The sequence below is a fragment of the Zootoca vivipara genome, chromosome 1, assembly GCF_965207765.1.
Source record: "Zootoca vivipara chromosome 1, rZooViv2.hap1.1, whole genome shotgun sequence".
NCBI classification, from domain to species: domain Eukaryota; kingdom Metazoa; phylum Chordata; class Lepidosauria; order Squamata; family Lacertidae; genus Zootoca; species Zootoca vivipara.
In genome coordinates, this window is record NC_142582.1 from 66,973,319 (window position 1) to 66,993,282 (window position 19,964).

The following is a 19,964-nucleotide window of genomic DNA, read 5'->3' on the forward strand; positions in this document are numbered from 1 at the left end:
ATTTCCATTTCTGTGATGTTCCTCTAAAGCAAATATCCCTCTGTGACAAGATCTCGTAATCAGTACTCAAGGTTGATAGGTGTAGTCTGAGACTTCCCCCATCCCATCAAGAATAAGATTGTGTTGGTTTCCTAAATTGTTGTTGAAGCTCTTTTTAGTAGTCTCATCTTAAATTTGTATAAATTTGTTGAGGAGGGAAGATAGCATGCTTACAAAATGTTTCCTGGTACTACAAGTGTGTAAGTCACTTGCAATGAACAGCAGGAATTGTCTCTTACACACACCCTAGGACTTTAAACTCAACTTTGATTCCTTCTGCATATATTTGTGTTGCATGTTTCTAATAAACAGCATGTTCCTAATAAACATTGGCAGATTCATAAGAGTGGAGTCTTAAGATAGAGATAAGGTCCTATCCACAGGCACAGTGTTCTCAAACCAGGAAGATTGGAAAGGAGGGAAGAGCACCTGCTTTGTTTGTGAAATGTGGAGGGAAAGAAGGAATAGCCTGCAGCTCAAAAATCAAACTGTAATAGAGGGTAGAAGAGAAGGATTCCTGAGCTGCCATCTTTCCAGACATGCTGTGTGGGAGGTAGAGCAATTTTGAGTACAGTCAATTCTCAAATTATGTGGGGGGGGGTTATGTTCCAGGGATAGCACATAAAGCCAAAATCACATATAGTCAAAACACATTGGGTGCAATGGTGGTTAGGATTGTCAAAGTCTTTGCCCCCAGATGCCTGTCCCCTTTCTGCTTCCTCCTTAATTTTGTAAAGTTTTTATTTTTTATTTTGCCAAGCGTATAAAGCTGAATGCGTGCAAGTTAAATGTGCATATGCTTTGAGTCTACTGTATTATTTTATGGGAGCATGCTTGTATTCCTCAAACTCACTTCCTTCTACAATGTAAATATGAAGGATTGGTAAATTCAGCCAGAAGAACAACTCTGTTCATCTGAAGGAGTGTGTACCATGTGACTATGCACCCACACCCATGGAAAATGAACAGCCTGGTGGGAATGTGGTCTGGGATTTAGCTTCAGATTTCAGGGAAGGAGCCAAGAGTTCCTTATCTGCTTGACCTGCTCATAGTTAGTCTGTAAACATTATTACCCCTAGTCTCATTCTCAAAATCACTTCTATGGATTAAGATTTTTCAGAAGCATGCACTGAAAGGGTAGGGGAAACACCATACTTACAGCATGCTCAACATCCTACTTGTGATTACAGTGGAGTGGTAAAGGGTTAACTAGCCTTGGTTCTATGATCTTTATTACACACTCTTGAAGAAAATTCAGGTAATGCAGCAAGAGAAAGTGATGCATATATTTCCACTTCCTGTGTTAAAGCTGATAACATCTCACGCAACCAGATAGCTCTTAATAAGATTATGCAAGAGTAAAGGGCATTAAATGTGGTAGGCATATCTTCTTCCAAATGGGAGTGGCATCTGGGAGGGGGAGGAAAACAGAAGGGAAGCACGCCCATAGGAAATGAAAGAGGGGGAAAACCAGAAGTGTGTCCTCTGCGAAGAGGCTCTGGGTGCTGTTTCTTAAAGAGTAGGGCCCCCTACCTCCCTCTATCTATCTTTAGTTGAAGAACATAGGTAAAGGTAAAGGGACCCCTGACCATTAGGTCCAGTCGTGACCGACTCTGGGGTTGTGGTGCTCATCTCGCATTATTGGCCGAGGGAGCCGCCGTACAGCTTCCAGGTCATGTGGCCAGCATGACGAAGCCGCTTCTGGTGAACCAGAGCAGCTCACGGAAACGCCGTTTACCTTCCCGCTGTAGCGGTACCTATTTATCTACTTGCACTTTGATGTGCTTTCGAACTGCTAGGTTGCCAGGAGCTGGGACCGCGCACATACAGCACTATAAAAACTACAAAGCTTTATTTGTAATGGTTTCCACAAATTATTTTGACATCTGACTACATCGTATTCACTTACTTTACAGGCTCACAAATCAGTGAACTTCGTTTCAACTCTCCTTCAAATCACTATGTCGGAGCAACTGGATTTACCAGTGAGGCAGGCAGGCAAGTGTTGATTTTATTTTATTTATTATAGTATGTATGTTAATATTATTTGGCGGTGGGCAAAAATAAGTAATGATAAGTAGATCTTAAAGCTTTTGTAACTTGGATAATATAAACAGAACCCATACGGTATTAGAAAATAGGTATGGGTGTTTTGGTGGGGGGAAACCCTTGTACTACCAGTCATCCTTTAACAATGGTAGAACTAACATACATATTTCTCCACACAAAGCTCTGTGTCTTCAATGTGCTTATGATTACATGACAATGGTGTGTTAATATTTTGAGATGAAAGTTCATCTCATCCTTCTCTGCCATTGCATTTCTTTAAAAAGTACATAATGGCAGCTGAAGTAACCTATTTGCTAGAAATAGTACTGCTGGAATAATAACGGACTCTTCAAGCTAATTGTGTTTGAGATGCAGGCTTTGCACATCATTTGGAGTCCAGTCATGGATGTAGGCATAGAGATTTGCTCCATGCCAGCTGAGGTGTACAAGGGAAATACTATGCTATGGTTCTCTTGTGATATAAGCTGAGCTAAAGTAACTTCCATAGCATTCTGAAGGCTTTGTTTGCATGGACTGCAGCTGTATTATATTTTTGCATCATGGAACAGTTACATTTGAAATACTTTGTTTTTACAGTTGGTTTATACTTCATAAAATCTTAAGTTCTATACCAATATGATGAAATGGAAATATACACATGGATAAAATAATGATTTGTTCTTCTTGAATTTAGTAGTATTAACAACTCGGTCCCTTTCACCTTAACCTCAGTCCCCAAACATCAGCACAAATGAGAAAGTTCAGCGTAATTCTGAAAGATTATGTGAAGTTGGGTAGGTTTGACAGTGAAGAAATTTCATACCCCTTCAAAAGATTCACTTTTGTCCAAAGGTGACAGGGTGATAGTGATAGCATAAAAGAGTGCTTAAAGTCAGTCTTAAGGATATCCATCAGACATCAGACCTGTATCCCCTAATTCTACCAAAGAGCTTATAGGGGGCTTGTCTCATCTTAGCTGTGCAGTAACCCTATGAAATAGGTTAGACTGATTGTGAGTGGCATAAGATCACTAATAGAGCTTCATGTCTGAGTAGGAAGTTGGTACACAGGTGTCAGTTGTGACACTGTGACCACTTAAATCACACTGACACTCTCCCTTAGATATGTTCTGAGATATGTTAGTCACAAGCTGCTGCTCAGTCTCCAAATAATGTTTCATTGGGTGTTTTTTTTTTAAAGAAAAAATGTGTTAATCAGTATTACTACAGAGACATCATAATCTTAAAAATGGGCTTGGACAATATTAATTTTGAATGCTTCTCTTGACAGGTGTTATCTACTTGAAAAATATGATAACTCAGTATTGGCCTGACCGGGAAACTACACCAGGAGACATCCCAACTTATTCAATACCGGAAGAAGATAGACATTGCATTCGTGAGAATATTGTAGAAGCCATTATTCATTCTCCTGAGCTCATTAGGTAATACTCTGAGTCATGATCACAGAGCACATTCTTTCCTAACTCTTTCCTTGTTATTTTAAGCCTTCATTGTCACTAGAAATTGTAACATTGATGTTGCTATGATTTCAAATAAATCTAGGTAGGTGCTGAAAAAGGTATGAACATGACACCCATGTAATTTGGTAATGAGGCAAGGGAGGAGATCTAGCTGTATTACTTTGAAGAAGCATGGCTATTTAAATAAATTCATTTGTGTGCATAAAAGTATTGTAAACTGCCCTGTGATCCTTGGATGGAGGGTGGTTTAGAAATTTATTTTTGTTACTTAATTATGAATTAATTAATAATAAACTTGAAATTTCATTTAGTACAACATTGCTTGCTCACTTTAATTATTTGGCTATCCTAAAAAAAAAAAAACCCAGCTAATGCATTGTAACAATATTTTTGTAACTTCTTGTGTTCCAGGGTACAGCTTACTACTTGCATTCACCACATTATCAAGCATGATTATCCGAGTCGTTGGACTGCGGTTGTAGAGAAAATTGGCTTTTATCTTCAGGCAGATAATAGCGCCTGTTGGCTTGGAATTCTTCTCTGTCTTTATCAACTTGTGAAGAACTATGAGTAAGTTCCTGCCTGTCTTGTAAACCCATAGAAGAGCCACATCAGAGATGTGTGGTCCCAGATCTCCTTGTAGTTTACACAGCTAGTTCCTAGACAGTAGAGTCGTTTGAAATGTCAAACTGAGTAAGCTGTGGAAATGACCCATTTTGATAATTGAAGGGAAGGTTGCGAGTGCAAAGACTACTTCTATCAGGATCCCTGTACTAGCCTTTTATTTAAAGTGTCTTAAAGTTCAGAACATGGTGGGTGCTGCTCCCCAGTCTCCTACTCTCTCCTCCCAAAGTCCTTGTTCTGTGTCCCACCATTTTACTCAAATTTTATAATCCTAGATGATTTACAAGTGTCTAACATGCTTTCACTTAAGGGGTCATGTGAGGTGATTTTAAAAGTTTAAATGCCTGGCCCAGAGCATGGATTGGAGCACATTGCATAGTTTTATTGCTGAAGCTACACAGGTTTGCTCCTTGGGACATTTTCTGGGAACTTTAATTAAGATGCTTGAGGTCCTTGGAGGAGAACTGGGATGCAACTTGTCTAATCACAGGTGTTCACTTCTTCAAAGTCATGCTTTCCCCAAACATTAAGGAAATCTGACTGCCACGCTCCATTGCACTAATCCACCAGTCTAATGGTGTCCCTTGACATCTTTATTTTAATCACAGTGGCATCTAAATTCTTTCTAATGTCAGTTCTCTTCCTCCTCAAAGATATAAGAAACCGGAGGAGCGGACTCCTTTGATAGCAGCAATGCAACACTTTTTGCCTGTTCTGAAGGATCGTTTTATCCAGCTTCTCCCTGATCAGTCAGATCAGTCTGTCCTTATCCAGAAACAGATCTTCAAAATTTTCTATGCTCTTGTTCAGGTAAGAATATTTTTTTCATTCCTAGTGTAATAACACCTTAAATAATGTAGCTACTGTCTGAAGCTATTTTTCATCAGTGCTTAGCTAAGGAAGTCAATGACTCATTTGGGATTATTTTGATCCAGAGTGGGTTTTGTAGACTATTTCATTTTGAGCTTATTTTGGTCTTTATCAAGGGAATGTCCCCAAAAAACATATTCACATGGAATATATTTTGAGCATATTTCGTAACCATTCCTTTTTTCTTTGTTTGTTTAATAGTACACATTACCCATGGAACTGATCAATCAGCAAAATCTAGCAGAATGGATTGAGATTCTGAAAACAGTTGTGGATCGAGATGTACCAGCCGTAAGTGCTTGTTACATTCAGGCCAGCCAGTTTATGAGCATGCAAAGAAACCATATGTGTAAGCTGAAACTTTCTTCATAGTTTTTGCTTCTGTATTTCCCACACCCAATGTGGTAAGCTACTTTTCAAATAGAACTATGGCTTGGCTTGTCAGAAGTGGGTATTGCCGTGCTGGAACTGCAAACAGTGTTCCCAACATGTTTGTGGTTCCCTTGGTTTCATGTGAACTGTTCCTTTTGGACCATCTGAAAACATATAAATCTGAAGGTATTTGGGGGCCCTTTTCTATAAGCTATTTTTTCCACTAGAATATATACAGTATTTTTGCCTTTTAAATAATTGCATGGTATACTTTAAGCAAAGATCCTGATTTCTCAGAACCCCCCAAATAATGTGAAACACTCATTCTGTTAATCTGCTATTGGTTCCTAAAGGAAACCCTTCAAGTGGATGAAGATGATCGACCTGAATTACCATGGTGGAAATGTAAGAAGTGGGCATTGCATATATTGGCTAGACTTTTTGAAAGGTAATGCTTTCCCTCAATATTCCTTTTTATTTTTTTTTAAATGTTACTTTTGTGATGATGTGCACAATATATTGCAGTATTATATTGGACTTCTCACTAATACAACAGGTATGGAAGTCCTGGAAATGTTTCCAAGGAGTACAATGAGTTTGCAGAAGTTTTCCTAAAGGCATTTGCTGTTGGTGTTCAGCAGGTAGGAAATCTCTTTCAAGTCACATGCTAATTACTTGCTGTTTACCATCCTTTCCCCCCACCTATTTTTCTCCAAATACGAAAGATCATACTAAGCTTGCTAAGAAAACATTTGAAATAAAAGTTCTAGTGCCCCACCCCCACCCCCGCTCAAAATAAAGTAGAAACTGCTACTGCTTAAAAGTGTTTGATCCCTTGTTCTTGGTGTTTTGCACCATTTATTTTTGGATTACCAAGGTCTTTAATGATGGTATAGATTAGAGGTGAACCTGTTGCCCTCCAGATATTTTTGGACTATAATACCCCTCACCATTGGTCCTGCTAACTGTGGTTAATGAGAGGTGCTGAGAGTCTAAAGACATGTGGACTACAGGTTTTCCATTCCTGGTATTGAATGAAGCTTGAATGACCTGAGGTCATCTATCAAGTCAGACTATTTGCCCACCTAGCACAGTGATTGGCAGCGGCTCTGAGTTTCAGATTTTGAGAAGGGTGTCTTTTCTCTAATACAGTCGTACCTTGGTTTTCAAACGCCTTGGTACTCGTATGTTTCAACTCCCGAACAATCGAAACTCGGAAATGAGTGTTCTGGTTTTTGAACGGTTTTTTGGAAGCCAAACATCCGATGCTTCTGCTATTGTTTCTGGCACGCCTGCACAATCGGAAGCCACACCTTGGTTTCCGAACATTTTGGAAGTTGAACAGACTTCCGGAACGTATTCTGTTCAAAAACCAAGGTATGACTGTATTGTGATATTGGATATTGAATGTGGGATCTTCTGCATGCAAAAGATGGGCTCTACTACTGAGCTATGGCCCATTCCCAAAGGGGAACATAATTTGTGAGACCATAATCTAGGGTGCTTCCACATGAATTGTTGAAATTGTTTCAATGCTCCTGTTACTTGCAAATCATGTAGGGATGTGCTGACCATTGCGGGTTTATATAAACTACCAGAACAGGTGTTATTGGCACACTCCAAAAGGTACAAGCTCTCGTTTATGAATTCCTTCCCATGCTAATAGGTACTTTCTAAATCATGTGTGCAGAAAGCTGCCACCTAAACACAACCTAAGATTAGTTTTTAGCAGTTACAGTGGTACCTCAGGTTACATACCTGATCTGTTCTGGGGTGCCGTTCGCAACCCGAAAAGTACGTAACCCAAATAGCGCTTTTGCTTCCGGGTCCGCCGCGTTCATAACCCGAAAGTACGCAACCCGAAGCGTGCGTAACCCGAGGTATGACTGTATCAGCAAGATGCTTTAATCTTTAGAAACAACCAACAGCAGTTGTTCTTTTGCTTTTTTAAAGGTTTTGCTGAAAGTGTTATATCAGTATAAGGAAAAGCAGTACATGGCTCCTAGAGTTCTGCAGCAGACACTGAACTATATCAATCAGGGGGTGTCTCATGCAGTCACTTGGAAGAACCTGAAGCCCCATATCCAAGTAAGTTCTTTTCCCATCCTCCTATCTGAATGGTGACTGCATAACAGAATGAATACCTTAAGCCTTTTCTAGCCCTGTGTATTTTGAATTTGAACTTGAGCTGCTTGCTATGTTAAGGGGTTTTTAATTTGGTTGTATTGAAAATAATCCTCAGTAAATACCCATAGTTGTTTTCAAAGCCATCAATTAGAAGATACTTGGTGTGCCAGAGAAATTAACTACAGAAAAATACTTTAGACCTCTTTTGATTCTAGGTATCTTTGTAATATTTTATTTATTTTATTTTTTGCATATTTGAGACACTTGTATGTTTTTTTCCACAGCAGTAAAACTTCAGAGTTCATTAGATTATTTTTCTTTTCCCTTAAATTCTTTGTAAGGTATTGGCATAGATATTTAATAAATAATAATATATTTCTCAGAAATTTCGTATTGTTGTGTCATATGAAGCCAAAATAAATCAAATTTACATATAGTAAAAGTAACTATGTTGGCCATAGAAAACACTGAAAATCCATATTGGGGCAGTACTTGTGAGTAGGCCAACCAAATTGTCACAAAATAAAGTGCAAGCTTTCAAGTTCTTGAGAACTCTTCATTGCACTGACTAGATTACCATCTAAGGTGGTGGAGAATATATAACTGATGGTAATGCTGTGAGTCTGCATCTGGACAGAGTCTTAAAACAGTGTGGTACAGGATCTAATAGGCATCCAAATGATGTTCTTTTAGGTGTTATGCACAAAAACTGTTGGTAAGCAGCGGCGTAATAACGGCTAATTCAAGTTTTCATTTGATTTATTTAAAGTTCTGATTTAACTTGTTCAGTTTATGTTGTAGACTGCCCTGAGAACCTTTTTTTTGATAAGGCAGCCTATAAATGCCAAACATGCTTCTAACAAATTATATTCCTTATTATTTGCAGGGAATTATCCAAGATGTTATTTTCCCACTGATGTGCTACACAGATGCTGACGAAGAGCTATGGCAGGAAGATCCGTATGAATATATACGTATGAAGTTTGGTAAGTAGTTCAAAACTTAAGTTTATTTTTCCAGCTAGATAGTAATAATGAGGAGATGCTGTATATGTTAGGGACATTCAATCCCATCCCTCTAGCTGTTGTAAGAGAACTTTGCACCACCACTTTTACTATGGCATCCTGTACAAGGAACACAGAACATAATTGGACAGGTCTGTTCTGCTTGTCTTTTACAGGAAGCCTTCACAATAAAGGAAATGCCTCTCTTCACCCCTTGCACAAACTATTTTGTAACATGCAGAGGTTAATCCTAACGCAGAAAGTACTTTGTGGATATATTTTACAATACTTAGGTTTTGAAAACGAAATTAATATGTTTACTACTTCCAGTTACTACTTCCAACATGTTAGGCATTTTACAGTATTGGGATCTTTATATTATTGTTTGTGTTTTTTAAAATTCCTTGCATAAGTTGAAAGAGGAAATTGCTGCACTTAAATAACAAAACCTGGTGAGTGAGGACTAAAGTAGCTCTGTTGTCTGAATTCACTTCTTCTTTTGCACTAGTTCCTTTTATGCTTCAAATACCAAACATTTAGACTTCTGTGTTTTGCTTAATAGATGTGTTTGAAGACTTCATTTCCCCCACAACTGCTGCACAAACATTGTTGTTTACAGCATGTGGCAAAAGGAAAGAGGTATGCTTTTTAAGGATTACCTGTAATCCAAGAACAGTAACTTTTTCTGGTATTTGTGTGGGCCCTCATATAGGTTTCAGGCCCCAAATGTTTCCTATGATTAATACTTAGCCACTACAGTTTATATGTTATTGTCATGTTTAAACTGAATTCTAACAAACAGTTTTAATGCTGCTGCTGCTGTTAGAATTTTGTTTGTTTACTGAATCATCACTGCTTGAGCAGAGCCCAGGGTGATCCACAACAAAGAGCTGACAACAAAATTAAATCACTGATTAAAACAAATACACAACTAGTATATTCATAAAGGAACAATTATTAAAAACACAATGTTCACATAGCTGTTCAGGGTAAACGTGACCATATCGGACTATATATATATACACTATATACTATATACGTGAGTGGCGCTGTAGGTTAAACCACAGAGCCTAGGGCTTGCCGATCAGAAGGTTGACGGTTCAAATCCCGTGGTGGGGTGAGCTCCCGTTGCTCGGTCCCAGCTCCTGCTAACCTAGCAGTTTGAAAGCACATCAAAGTGCAAGTAGATAAATAGGGGGAAACGGCGTTTCCGTGCGCTGCTCTGGTTCGCCAGAAGCGGCTTTGTCATGCTGGCCACATGACCTGGAAGTTGTACACCGGCTCCCTCGGCCAATTACGCAAGATGAGCGCCGCAACCCCAGAGTCGGTCATGACTGGACCTAATAATCAGGGGTCCCTTTACCTTACCTATATCTGTCTATCATCTACCTATCTACACACACAGACGGACAGGCCTCTTCAGGAGGAGCCACACAACTGCTTTCTTCTAGATGGAAGGCACTACTCCATGCCATATTGCAGCATTAATCATTCCCTGGACCGCCCCTGTCAATCCATCACAGCTAGTTTGCACATGCCAAGAAGGATTGAGAAGACAGGTCCACAAAACCTCCATAGATACCCTGTCTACATCCTCAAGACACAGCAACTCAAACTGTATAAATATATTTATATGATTATGTAGTATAAAAAGTGAACAAATAATAAATGGATCCCACAAGATAGTGCTCCCGAATCTCACCAAGATCTGTTTCAACTGTGATATCAAATTCAGAGTAAATAGAAATGATTTTGCCCTAAAAGTGATTAGCAAATTGGAGGGGAACAATGTTCTTAAATCTGGGCTGTACTTAACTGGCCATTTACCATTTCAAAACAGCCATGTAGCATCTGAATACCTATAAAGTAACTGAGCAGTGTTCGTTTATTAGAAAAATGAAAAGAAATCAACAAATGACATCATAGACATAAGGATATTTTCTAATATTTTGAATACTAACTGAAATATCTAAAATTGTCTCTTTATACTAGGTTCTGCAAAAGACCATGGGCTTTTGTTATCAGATCCTCACAGAGCCAAATGCTGATCCTCGTAAAAAAGATGGTGCTTTGCATATGATTGGTTCTTTGGCTGAAATACTTCTGAAAGTAAGCGCACATTAAGGATAGTCAAAATATCCACTCAAAACTTCTCTGCCTAATTTTTGCCGTATGAAGAAGACACTTTAAAAATTTTGTAGCAACACATAAATCTTGTTAACTCAAGTAATTACAGTGGTATCTTCTCCCATGGCAACAACTATATTTACTAAAAACCCTTGTTAGCGCATTTTCGAAGTGTGACATGACTGGCACTAGTATCAATTTGTATTTTGCTATTGTTAGAGGAATGCTGATTCCTGGCCAAGTTTTGTGGCTGATTTATCACCTTTTGAAGATGGAGACCCAATATTTCCAGGCAGTGGTTAACAACGAATCTATATTGCCTGGCTAAATTAGATCCAGTCCATTGGATGGATGATGGACTGGATCTAATCTAATACTGAATCCTCTGACAGGCACACACAACTTTTGCACGTGTGGAGTGAAGTTCACCTTTTCAGCTACTTCCCTTCTTCAAAGCCCAGTGTGAAGTGTAACATGATGCCACACCGTCTGCTAGTTTTTCAATGTGTAGAAGATACGGGGGTGGGGGTGGGATCTTTTTATGCAGTAGGCTTCATGACATGTGGGAAACAGCAAAATGCTGTTGCATACTTATTCCAAATCCCAAAAGAAAATGAGAGAAAATATTACTCCCCTTAAGAGGCTTTCTCTGTGTGTGTGTGTGTGTGTGTGTGTGTGTGTGTGCGTGTGCGTGTGTGCGCATGCAGAGAAGTGGGGAGGGTGCCACCCACGAATGATGCCTGACTGCTAAGCCAAGCCAAAATGTGAACCTTTAGTAGTGAGATCTCTGACCGTCTGTGAAAGGTGGAATTGTGTTGCTGTAACTGACCAGGTGGGCAACCCTACCTTCCCCAAAAAACATTTGCGATTTGGGTGTATTAGGCTATTTGAGAGAGGGTTAATCCTATCAGGACTGGGACAAGAGTGCTTAAATGCAGTGTATTGGCTGTCTTGAATTTGCACACTTTACATAACTGCCAATGTAGGAGATGCTGTGGTGTAGATATCTATCTACCTCTTGACCCAGATGCTTGATTTTCTTATTGGATTTCTAGAATCCTATGAATTGACAATAAACTTTAGCACTCATCTAATTTTTGACACTTTCCATAAAAGGCTTTTGTTAAACTGAGGCTGGAGAATTTTTCTTCTTTCATGAATCATTTAAATGTTTGCGCCGGTCTGTCACAGGCTCTTCTCTTCATTTTGATAGTCTAGTTTTTAGCAGCTGCTGCTGCTGCTGTTAAATCTGGGAATTGCTAGTTTTGTCTTAAGTTCATTTTAAAATTTAACTACATCTTGACATACTCTTACTTTAAAATTACCTTCGCAGAAGGGTTAGCAATCTTAATTTTAAGAGGAATTATTTCCTTTCACCCATCCTTTCTGACAAGGTAGATTGATCTCTAATTGTCTTACATTCTATTGTCTTATATTCCAATAGAAAAAGATATACAAAGATCAGATGGAGTACATGCTGCAGAATCACGTGTTTCCTCTCTTCAGCAGTGAGCTAGGCTACATGAGAGCACGGGTAAGTTTCCTGCTAGTATAACTCCTCTGTGGGAGTGGGGTAGGGGTGCTGTGGTTTGTAAATTTTAAGAGTAGTTTATTGATGGTACAACCTGAAAGTGAGGCAGTTGGTTCTTCATGCAATTAAAGGCACCATGTGTTGAAGTTTCCTTTTTTAAGAGACCATCATGCAGTTTGTCACTTGACTCCTGACTTCTCCCAATGAAATGGTTTAAAAGGCTGCAGGCATTTGTGTGCGTAGCTTCTAATCTATGCCTGGTGGCATGGTCCATTTGCGTTCTGCTTATAGACCATGTTGCTCACATACAACCTGCGGCCAAAGAGCAACTTGAGATCATAGTACTGGTCTAGTGATGTCGAAAGACAAGCTTACCACTGATCAGCCTCCAAACTCTCATACATATCTATCTAAAGGGGAAATAAACATTTCAGTGTGATTCTAGCATTTCTGTCTTGCATTCATGTGTTTCACAACTGTTGTGTGGGATAGGTATGTCCATAATCACCTAAAATTGCATATCATATTCTCCAGGCTTGCTGGGTGCTTCACTATTTCTGTGAAGTAAAGTTTAAAAGTGACCAGAATCTGCAGACAGCCCTTGAACTGACAAGAAGATGCCTAATTGATGACAGAGAGATGCCTGTGAAGGTGGAAGCTGCCATAGCACTGCAGGTTTTGATTAGTAATCAAGAGAGAGGTGCTTTTTCATACCCTTTGACCTATCAAGTAACCTTACAGTCTTGTGCAGTAGTGGCAACCTTTTTTATTTGGAGGGCTGAATTTCCTTCGGTGGGGTTGCGGCCAGTGGAGTGTGGGGCCACCCCACTATCTCTCTAACTTCCTCTCCCTCTGCATTTTTGTGCACTTTCTGCCTCCCCTTCTCCCTCTTCCCTGTGCAGCAATTAGACTTAAGAAAAAAGCTCCCAGTAATAATAATAATAATAATAATAATAATAATAATAATAATAATGTATTATTTATACCCCGCCCATCTGGCTGGGTTTCCCCAGCCACTCTTCCAACAGAAAAATAAAACACAGTAATCTATGTGTTTGTAGTGACAATGAAAGCCTTTCCCCCCTAAGCCTAAGTTTTCTGTGGTTGGGAGGGGATTTTTCAAGGAGGTTGCAGCTGAAGAGAAAAACATTAACCTCCACATGTGCTTCAATTCCCCCTGAAAACTTCTTCTCCACACTCCACAGCGAATAGGCTTCAAAAAAATATTTTCACTGGTAGCTTTTTTCCTAAATCTAACAGCTTCACTGGGATTGAGGGCTGGTGCACACCAGATCCAACGACAGGTGCATAATTAGACTGAAGGAGGCTTTTGGATTCTCTCCTTGGAGGCTGAGGCATCTTATGCTGGGGAAGCAATATTCCTAGAGTAACATCCATAATAAGGATAGGGTGGTGGGTGGCAGAGGCACATGGTCCAGAGTTGGCAATCTGTTTTCCATATCAAGAAACTGAGCACAACTTAACCAGAACAGGGAGGGGGGAAAGTGTGGGGGAAGTGGTAGTGGTGTTTTGCAGATTATAATTTGTACATACGTTTGAAAAGATGATTGAAAGCTACATTTATGCCAAGAAGCTGAGCATTACTTGAAATGGCCTTTATCAGAGTGTAGCTTTGTAAAAAAAATGCCTAAAGTAGGGGTGGCCAACTTGGTGCCTTTCAGATGTTGTTGGGGCTACAGGTGATAGCATTCCTGACCTTTGGCCTCATTGGCTGGAGACTGATGGAAGTGGTGGGTCAACAACAGCTGGAGGGAACCACATTGTTTAAAGTACTTGCTCTTTTCCTGTAAGTTACAATAAAGTAATCTGTTTTCCTGCCTTTTTTTTTTTGCAGCTAAGGAATATATTACCCCGTTCATTAGACCTGTAATGCAGGCTCTTCTTCATATTATTAGAGAGACTGAGAATGATGATCTTACCAATGTGATTCAGAAAATGATCTGTGAATATAGTGAAGAGGTTACTCCTATAGCCGTAGAAATGACCCAGCATTTGGTAAGTCACACTATTTTACCATGTGCATGGCCTGCTGTCTTAATATCCTGGTGTTGTGCTAATGTAGACAGTCAATTACATATTCTAACCTGCTTGGTTTGCTGCCAATGTTAGTGTGTTGATGGTAGCAAAACATAGACAGGAAATTCTTTATTAAAGCATAATAGAGAAGATTTAAATAAACATTTTTTACATACTCTGAACTTTTCAATAAAAATGACTTAGTTAATACAACAAAAAATCCCAAATAGTGTTGTTGGGCTATTTTAAAGATTTGGGGTTGGGCTATTTTAAAGATTTGGGGTTGGAGCCAGAGTTACAAGAAGCAGAAGTCTGCTCTTGGGACTGTCTGCTGGAGAACAGGAGGAGGTAATATTTGCCATTTTCTCTTTTCTCTGGAAGGCTGCTCCAGGGGGATTAAGCTTGGGAAGCGGTGCTGGGGCCTTTGGGTAGAAAGCAAAAATCTCCTACTCTCCTTTGTTTAGCAGTCCCCCACCCCCCACCCATGCAAATGCTTAGCTTAGCTGATTTTTAAAAATAGATTTTTACATTTTTATCAGTGTGCATCCCTAATTAATAGATTTTTTTTAATAAAAAAATTAAAGCAAGCCCAAATTCTATATTGCGGTTGAGTTCTTCCCATCCCCACCCTGATACAAGTCTTATTTGATAATGTTCTTTTGCAAACTCCTGAAAATTATGTTGTTGTTTGTTACACTATGATTCTTTAGTGTGCTGTTGAGCTTCCTATAACTCTTAACTGAGATTTTATTCTTCCTCCTTATAGGCAATGACTTTTAACCAGGTGATTCAGACAGGGCCAGATGAAGAAGGCAGTGATGATAAAGCAGTAACAGCAATGGGCATCTTGAATACCATTGATACACTCCTCAGTGTTGTTGAAGATCACAAAGAGGTAAGAAATTTATTTTACTTGTATCCAGAAAAAGCTGCAAAATAGCCTCGTTTTAAGAGGCTTGGTAGGAAGCCAGCACCAGTATTTAAATTCTGTGAACATATTTTTATTGAAAATACATTACTATTCTGTTGTTAACCTTTGTTAAACTGTAAAAACAAACTCTGGTCCTGACTGAGTTTTACAAAACTGCTTTGCACTTTTATACAAATTATTTTTGAAGAAAGATAGAGGTCACAAGACAAACACCTGCTATTCTAAGTACTTCAGCACTTTGCAGATTCCAGACGGAATCAATACTTAGTAGAATTCATTTTTGTGAGGAACTATGTGTGGGCCTGCTGTGCTTTAAAAATAGACCCAAAGTTAAAAACCTGACCTGTATTAATGATATGAAACAAGTATATTTGCATATGTTTCTTAATATGATTCTGCTCCTAGCAATGGGGAAAGGCTGATAGCTTTTAAGACAGGGATGGGGAACTTCAACTCCCTGAACACTGGCCATGCTGTCTGGGGCTGATGAGAGTTGTAATCCAACATTAGGAGGGTCTCAGGGTCCTGATCCCTGCTGGGGACAGGGACTTTGATGTCATCCATAGAGCAGATAACAATACTTCATAGCCCTCTCTCTGGTTCATGAGTTTTCATAGGAATACAAGAGAGCCTTGCTGGATCAAAACTGATCTGTATAGTCTAGTTGGCAGCCAAATGCCGTCAAAAAGCATAGAAACACAGCAAAAAGCAATTGTATGTCCCCAGTATCTGGTGTTCAGCGATCCCACGCTTCTGAAAATGAAGTTTCCATTGAACTTCCTATTCTTTTAGATCAGAGCAGTCCAACTTGTCAGGAATGCTTTGATGGTGTTTCCTGCTTGGCAGGGGGTTGGACTGGATGGCCCTTGTGGTCTCTTCCAACTCTATGATTCTATGAACTTTTCCTACCAAGTGAGCTGCAAGAGTACTTCAACATGGAACCCATGGGACGCACATTGTCCTGTTGGCCATGGGGGCGGGGAGAGAGGTCAAAATTTGACACACACACCCAGTCCTCATGCTACCTTCCCAAAAGTGGCTAAGAAGGAGGTGCGAGTCTTTGGCAGGGTCCTAGAGCCCTCCTACTTCCTTCCCAAAGCTGTGAAAGGACTAACTAGGCTTTGGGAAGGAGGTGGGAGGATTCTAGGATCTCGTTAGAGCCCTCAGGCCTCCTTCCCAAAGCCCAGTGCCTTGCTTCCCTGGTTTTAGGAAGGCAGCGTGAAGGCTGCGACAGGGTGTGTGTGCCAGTGTTGCTGAGGGCCACCACAAAAGGCCTCAAGGGCCGCATGCACCCCTTGGGACATGTGTTGGACTGCCCTGTTTTAGTTCGTTACTGATCTTTGAATTCTATGACTGATAATTTTACTCAGAAAACTTGCTTCTTGTATATAAAAATAGCAGAGCCCTATGTACAGTAGTGAGTTCAAGGGAGCTTTGTTAAACTTGTTGACTGTGCTTTAGTGGTGGTGGGCAGTCTTATTTTTTTTGTCTTCCTTGTTCCTTCCCCTTTACATTTTATCTTAATGCTTTGTTGCTGAAGCTTCCTCACAAACTATCCCTATAATTCATTCATCCAGCCATCCAGCCATCCAGCTCCCTCCATCCCTATGGTAGCTAATTATTAGGATATGACCCTAGGTTTAGAAAGGGGTGCCTGGCTAACTTGCAGCTCCAAAGCTATTCAGGCGTGCCAGATGACACAGTAGGTATGAACAAGACAGGAGTACAATTAAGAGGCGATTTAAAGACTGACTTTGCAGAATTTCTATCATGCTGTTCCAGCTCCAAACAAAAGCTCCAGGCAGTTCATAACAACATAAAAACAAAGCTGTGAAAATAAACCAGAAAGCTAGATATATAAAAAGCAGTGGGTAAAACAATCAAATAGTAGAAAGCCTGAAATAATTAAGATGGTGGTAACAAATTAATTAAACAGAAAAGTATTCAGTTGTCACAATATATAAAGGGAGGGAAACAAATGAATCTCCCAGACTCTTCATTGTGCTGCATGAGTATGAAATGGCACACAGCCATGTTGACTAGAATCCTTCCTCCATCCTATTGTGTTGTGACTTTTTAGATTGCAAAACTGATTTTTGTAAGCTGCTCTGGGAACCTCTTTTGGCTGAATAGCAGGTTTAAAATGTTTCAGATATATAAATAAACAATAGATAGGTGGTGACCCTGCAATATCTGATTTCTCTGCATGCCTTGTATTTGAGACCAGTGGCTTCAGAGTCGTCATGTGTGCTTTAGGACATATGAACCTAGCAGGTGTGTTCAGTGAAATGGATGAGAACTTTGTTGAACAACCTTCTCTGTGACAGAGATAACAAGCCAATATGCTTAACCCTTTAGTACTCAAACATCTATTAAAGACATAAATTTGATCAGAACTTAACTTTTTTTGTTCTGATGCTTATAAAACAGTCCTAGTGTTAAACACTTCAAATAATGGCAGTGATCACCTTTGTAAATGTGCTTTGCCTCTGATTACTCTATGCTTTTTGAAACAGGCCACCCACCCAAGTAATTTGTGGTTGTGTGTTTTATTTAAAACTTATCCTTCTTTTGTTAAATATTTTTAATTAATTTTTAATTACAAAAATCCAATACAGTGGTACTTCTAGTTACGAACTTAATTCGTTCCGGAAGTCCGTTCTTAACCTGAAACTGTTCTTAACTAGAGGCGTGTTTCGCTAATGGGGCTTCTTGCTGCCGCTGCACAGCTGGCACACAATTTTAGTTCTCATCCTGGGGGAAAGTTCTCAACTTGAGGTAACTCTTTCAGGTTAGTGGAATTCGTAACCTGAAGCGTTTGTAACTTGGGTTTGTAACTCGAGGCACCACTGTATATGCCACATTGTATCAATACCAGATTACCCTGCACATTTCTCATTAACATTGAAAAATAACCAAAATGAACACATCCCCCCCCCAGTCACCGGATTTCCTTCCACCCCCTCTTCTGGTTCTTTAAATAAACCAAATCATCTTACCTTCCAGATTCCTTTATCCAATTTTCCAACTACTAAACAATTAAACTTGTGATATACAGCACAGATATTTTAAATCATTCAGACCGCTTTATACATTACACATCTATGCTTACGGGCTATTTCCCCTTTTAAAATTATCCTTACTGTTGCTTTTTGCAAGCGTTTAATCCATGTCGGCTGATGTCCCAATCTATTTACAACCACTGGCCCCTAAATAAAAATATTTCCCAGACTGTTACCCATTCTTTTTTCTTACTTTGACATATTTAAATCACCCCCAGAAGAAGATTCCCATTAGGACAATTCCCGATTTCAGCCCTCTTTCCTTCCAAATTTCTCTCTGTCTCCACGGTTGTGATTTCACTCAAATTTCTCTGTTTCCTGTCTGTACTCACATTTAAGGCTCCTCAAGAAGCTGCTACCAATTAGGACCATTTCCAATATTTAAAACCTATCCTAATCTAAGGTTCAGGGAAAGTTACAGCAATTCTATATCGATCCAGATATTATTAGCCAAGTTAAGACAAAAGCAGCAAAGATAAGGTGCTATTAGAAACCTTGTCCATTAGGGTGGGTCATAAAAAACTTTTTTGGGAAAATGTTTCCTCCCTTGATCTTATATCAGGCGTATGGTTTAAACATAGTCAAATTTCAAATTTGGGACAAATCGGTTAATATTTAGACCCTGCTCCTACAGATTGAAATTTTGCCTCACTACGAGTGATGAAAACATAGGAATTTGACTCATTTATTCCCAGTATGTTAAATTGTGAACTAATAAACATAAATTTTAGATTTTATGTAGAGCAATAATAGTTGCATACTATTATTTTCTGCAATATTTATTTATTTAAGATAAAACATGTTGATAATTTACATGAAAAACCAATGGTTTTGAACAAATTATATGGAACAATTAAGCAAACGGTGTACTAAACAAGTAAGCATAAACAATAAACAATAAAACATAATATTATGTGTTGCGTCAAAACACCACATTATACTTAATTACTTAGGTATAAATTGTACTAAATGCTTACATTTTTGTGTAATTAATAAAATTATGCCTTATGCAATATTATACATTGTACATGTACACCATATTATATCATGCTAAAAATATGCTTTTATGCCTTACACTAGATGTCTATTTTGGTGCAAAGTCCTTATTTGTCTCTTGTTTTGGAAATTTAGAGCGATTGTTCATTGTTGTTTTGATGGTAGCATCACGTCTTTTCTCTCCAATAACTATCCTAGATGCTCTAGTAACCTCCTTCACTGCACGTTCAACCATTTGCGAATGGCACTTGAATTTTGGAATTGTTAATGGAGTGGTCACAATATTTAACAGTTCATTGTTTGTCATGTTCCTGATTATTGGTGGCTCATATGTGCCAGTTTCCGACCATTTTATCATTTGTTCCATACAGCCGGCAGATACGACAGGCACTAGTGAGCCACCTGCTATGGCTGCATGGGCCAATTCTGAGCAGCTGTAAGTCACTGCTGAATTCTCCATAGATGAGTGCAGATGTAACTTGCCACAAATACCTTTTGTCAGTACTTAACCGATGTGTCCCAAATTTGAAATTTAACTATGGTTATACCATACGCCTGATATAAGATCAAGGGAGGAAACATTTTCCAAAAAAAGTTTTTTATGACCCACCCTATTGTCCATCCACCCTCATAATTTATAATCCCATCTAATTAATAGTTTTACTGTACTCCACTTCTGAAGACCCAAATCCGTCCTCCAATACTTAACACA

General features: G+C 39.1%; 1 protein-coding gene and 1 non-coding gene across 2 annotated transcripts in view; both read left to right on the plus strand.

The window, feature by feature from the left end:
* The window catches only part of IPO7 (importin 7), a 41,517-nt gene that overhangs the window by 11,995 nt on the left and 9,558 nt on the right, over nucleotides 1–19,964 (plus strand). The window contains exons 2-16 of the mRNA XM_035119415.3: nucleotides 1,956–2,037; nucleotides 3,379–3,532; nucleotides 3,983–4,141; nucleotides 4,849–5,005; nucleotides 5,267–5,356; nucleotides 5,791–5,885; nucleotides 5,994–6,078; nucleotides 7,391–7,525; nucleotides 8,451–8,550; nucleotides 9,131–9,207; nucleotides 10,561–10,677; nucleotides 12,140–12,229; nucleotides 12,761–12,926; nucleotides 14,082–14,242; nucleotides 15,030–15,158. Of these exons, the coding sequence (XP_034975306.1) occupies nucleotides 1,956–2,037; nucleotides 3,379–3,532; nucleotides 3,983–4,141; nucleotides 4,849–5,005; nucleotides 5,267–5,356; nucleotides 5,791–5,885; nucleotides 5,994–6,078; nucleotides 7,391–7,525; nucleotides 8,451–8,550; nucleotides 9,131–9,207; nucleotides 10,561–10,677; nucleotides 12,140–12,229; nucleotides 12,761–12,926; nucleotides 14,082–14,242; nucleotides 15,030–15,158 (1,797 nt within the window). The remainder of the gene's footprint in view (nucleotides 1–1,955; nucleotides 2,038–3,378; nucleotides 3,533–3,982; nucleotides 4,142–4,848; nucleotides 5,006–5,266; nucleotides 5,357–5,790; nucleotides 5,886–5,993; nucleotides 6,079–7,390; nucleotides 7,526–8,450; nucleotides 8,551–9,130; nucleotides 9,208–10,560; nucleotides 10,678–12,139; nucleotides 12,230–12,760; nucleotides 12,927–14,081; nucleotides 14,243–15,029; nucleotides 15,159–19,964) is intronic.
* LOC118075671 (small nucleolar RNA SNORA23) lies at nucleotides 12,452–12,632 on the plus strand. Its single transcript, XR_004691429.1, has one exon. It is a non-coding gene; the product is annotated as a small nucleolar RNA SNORA23 (small nucleolar RNA).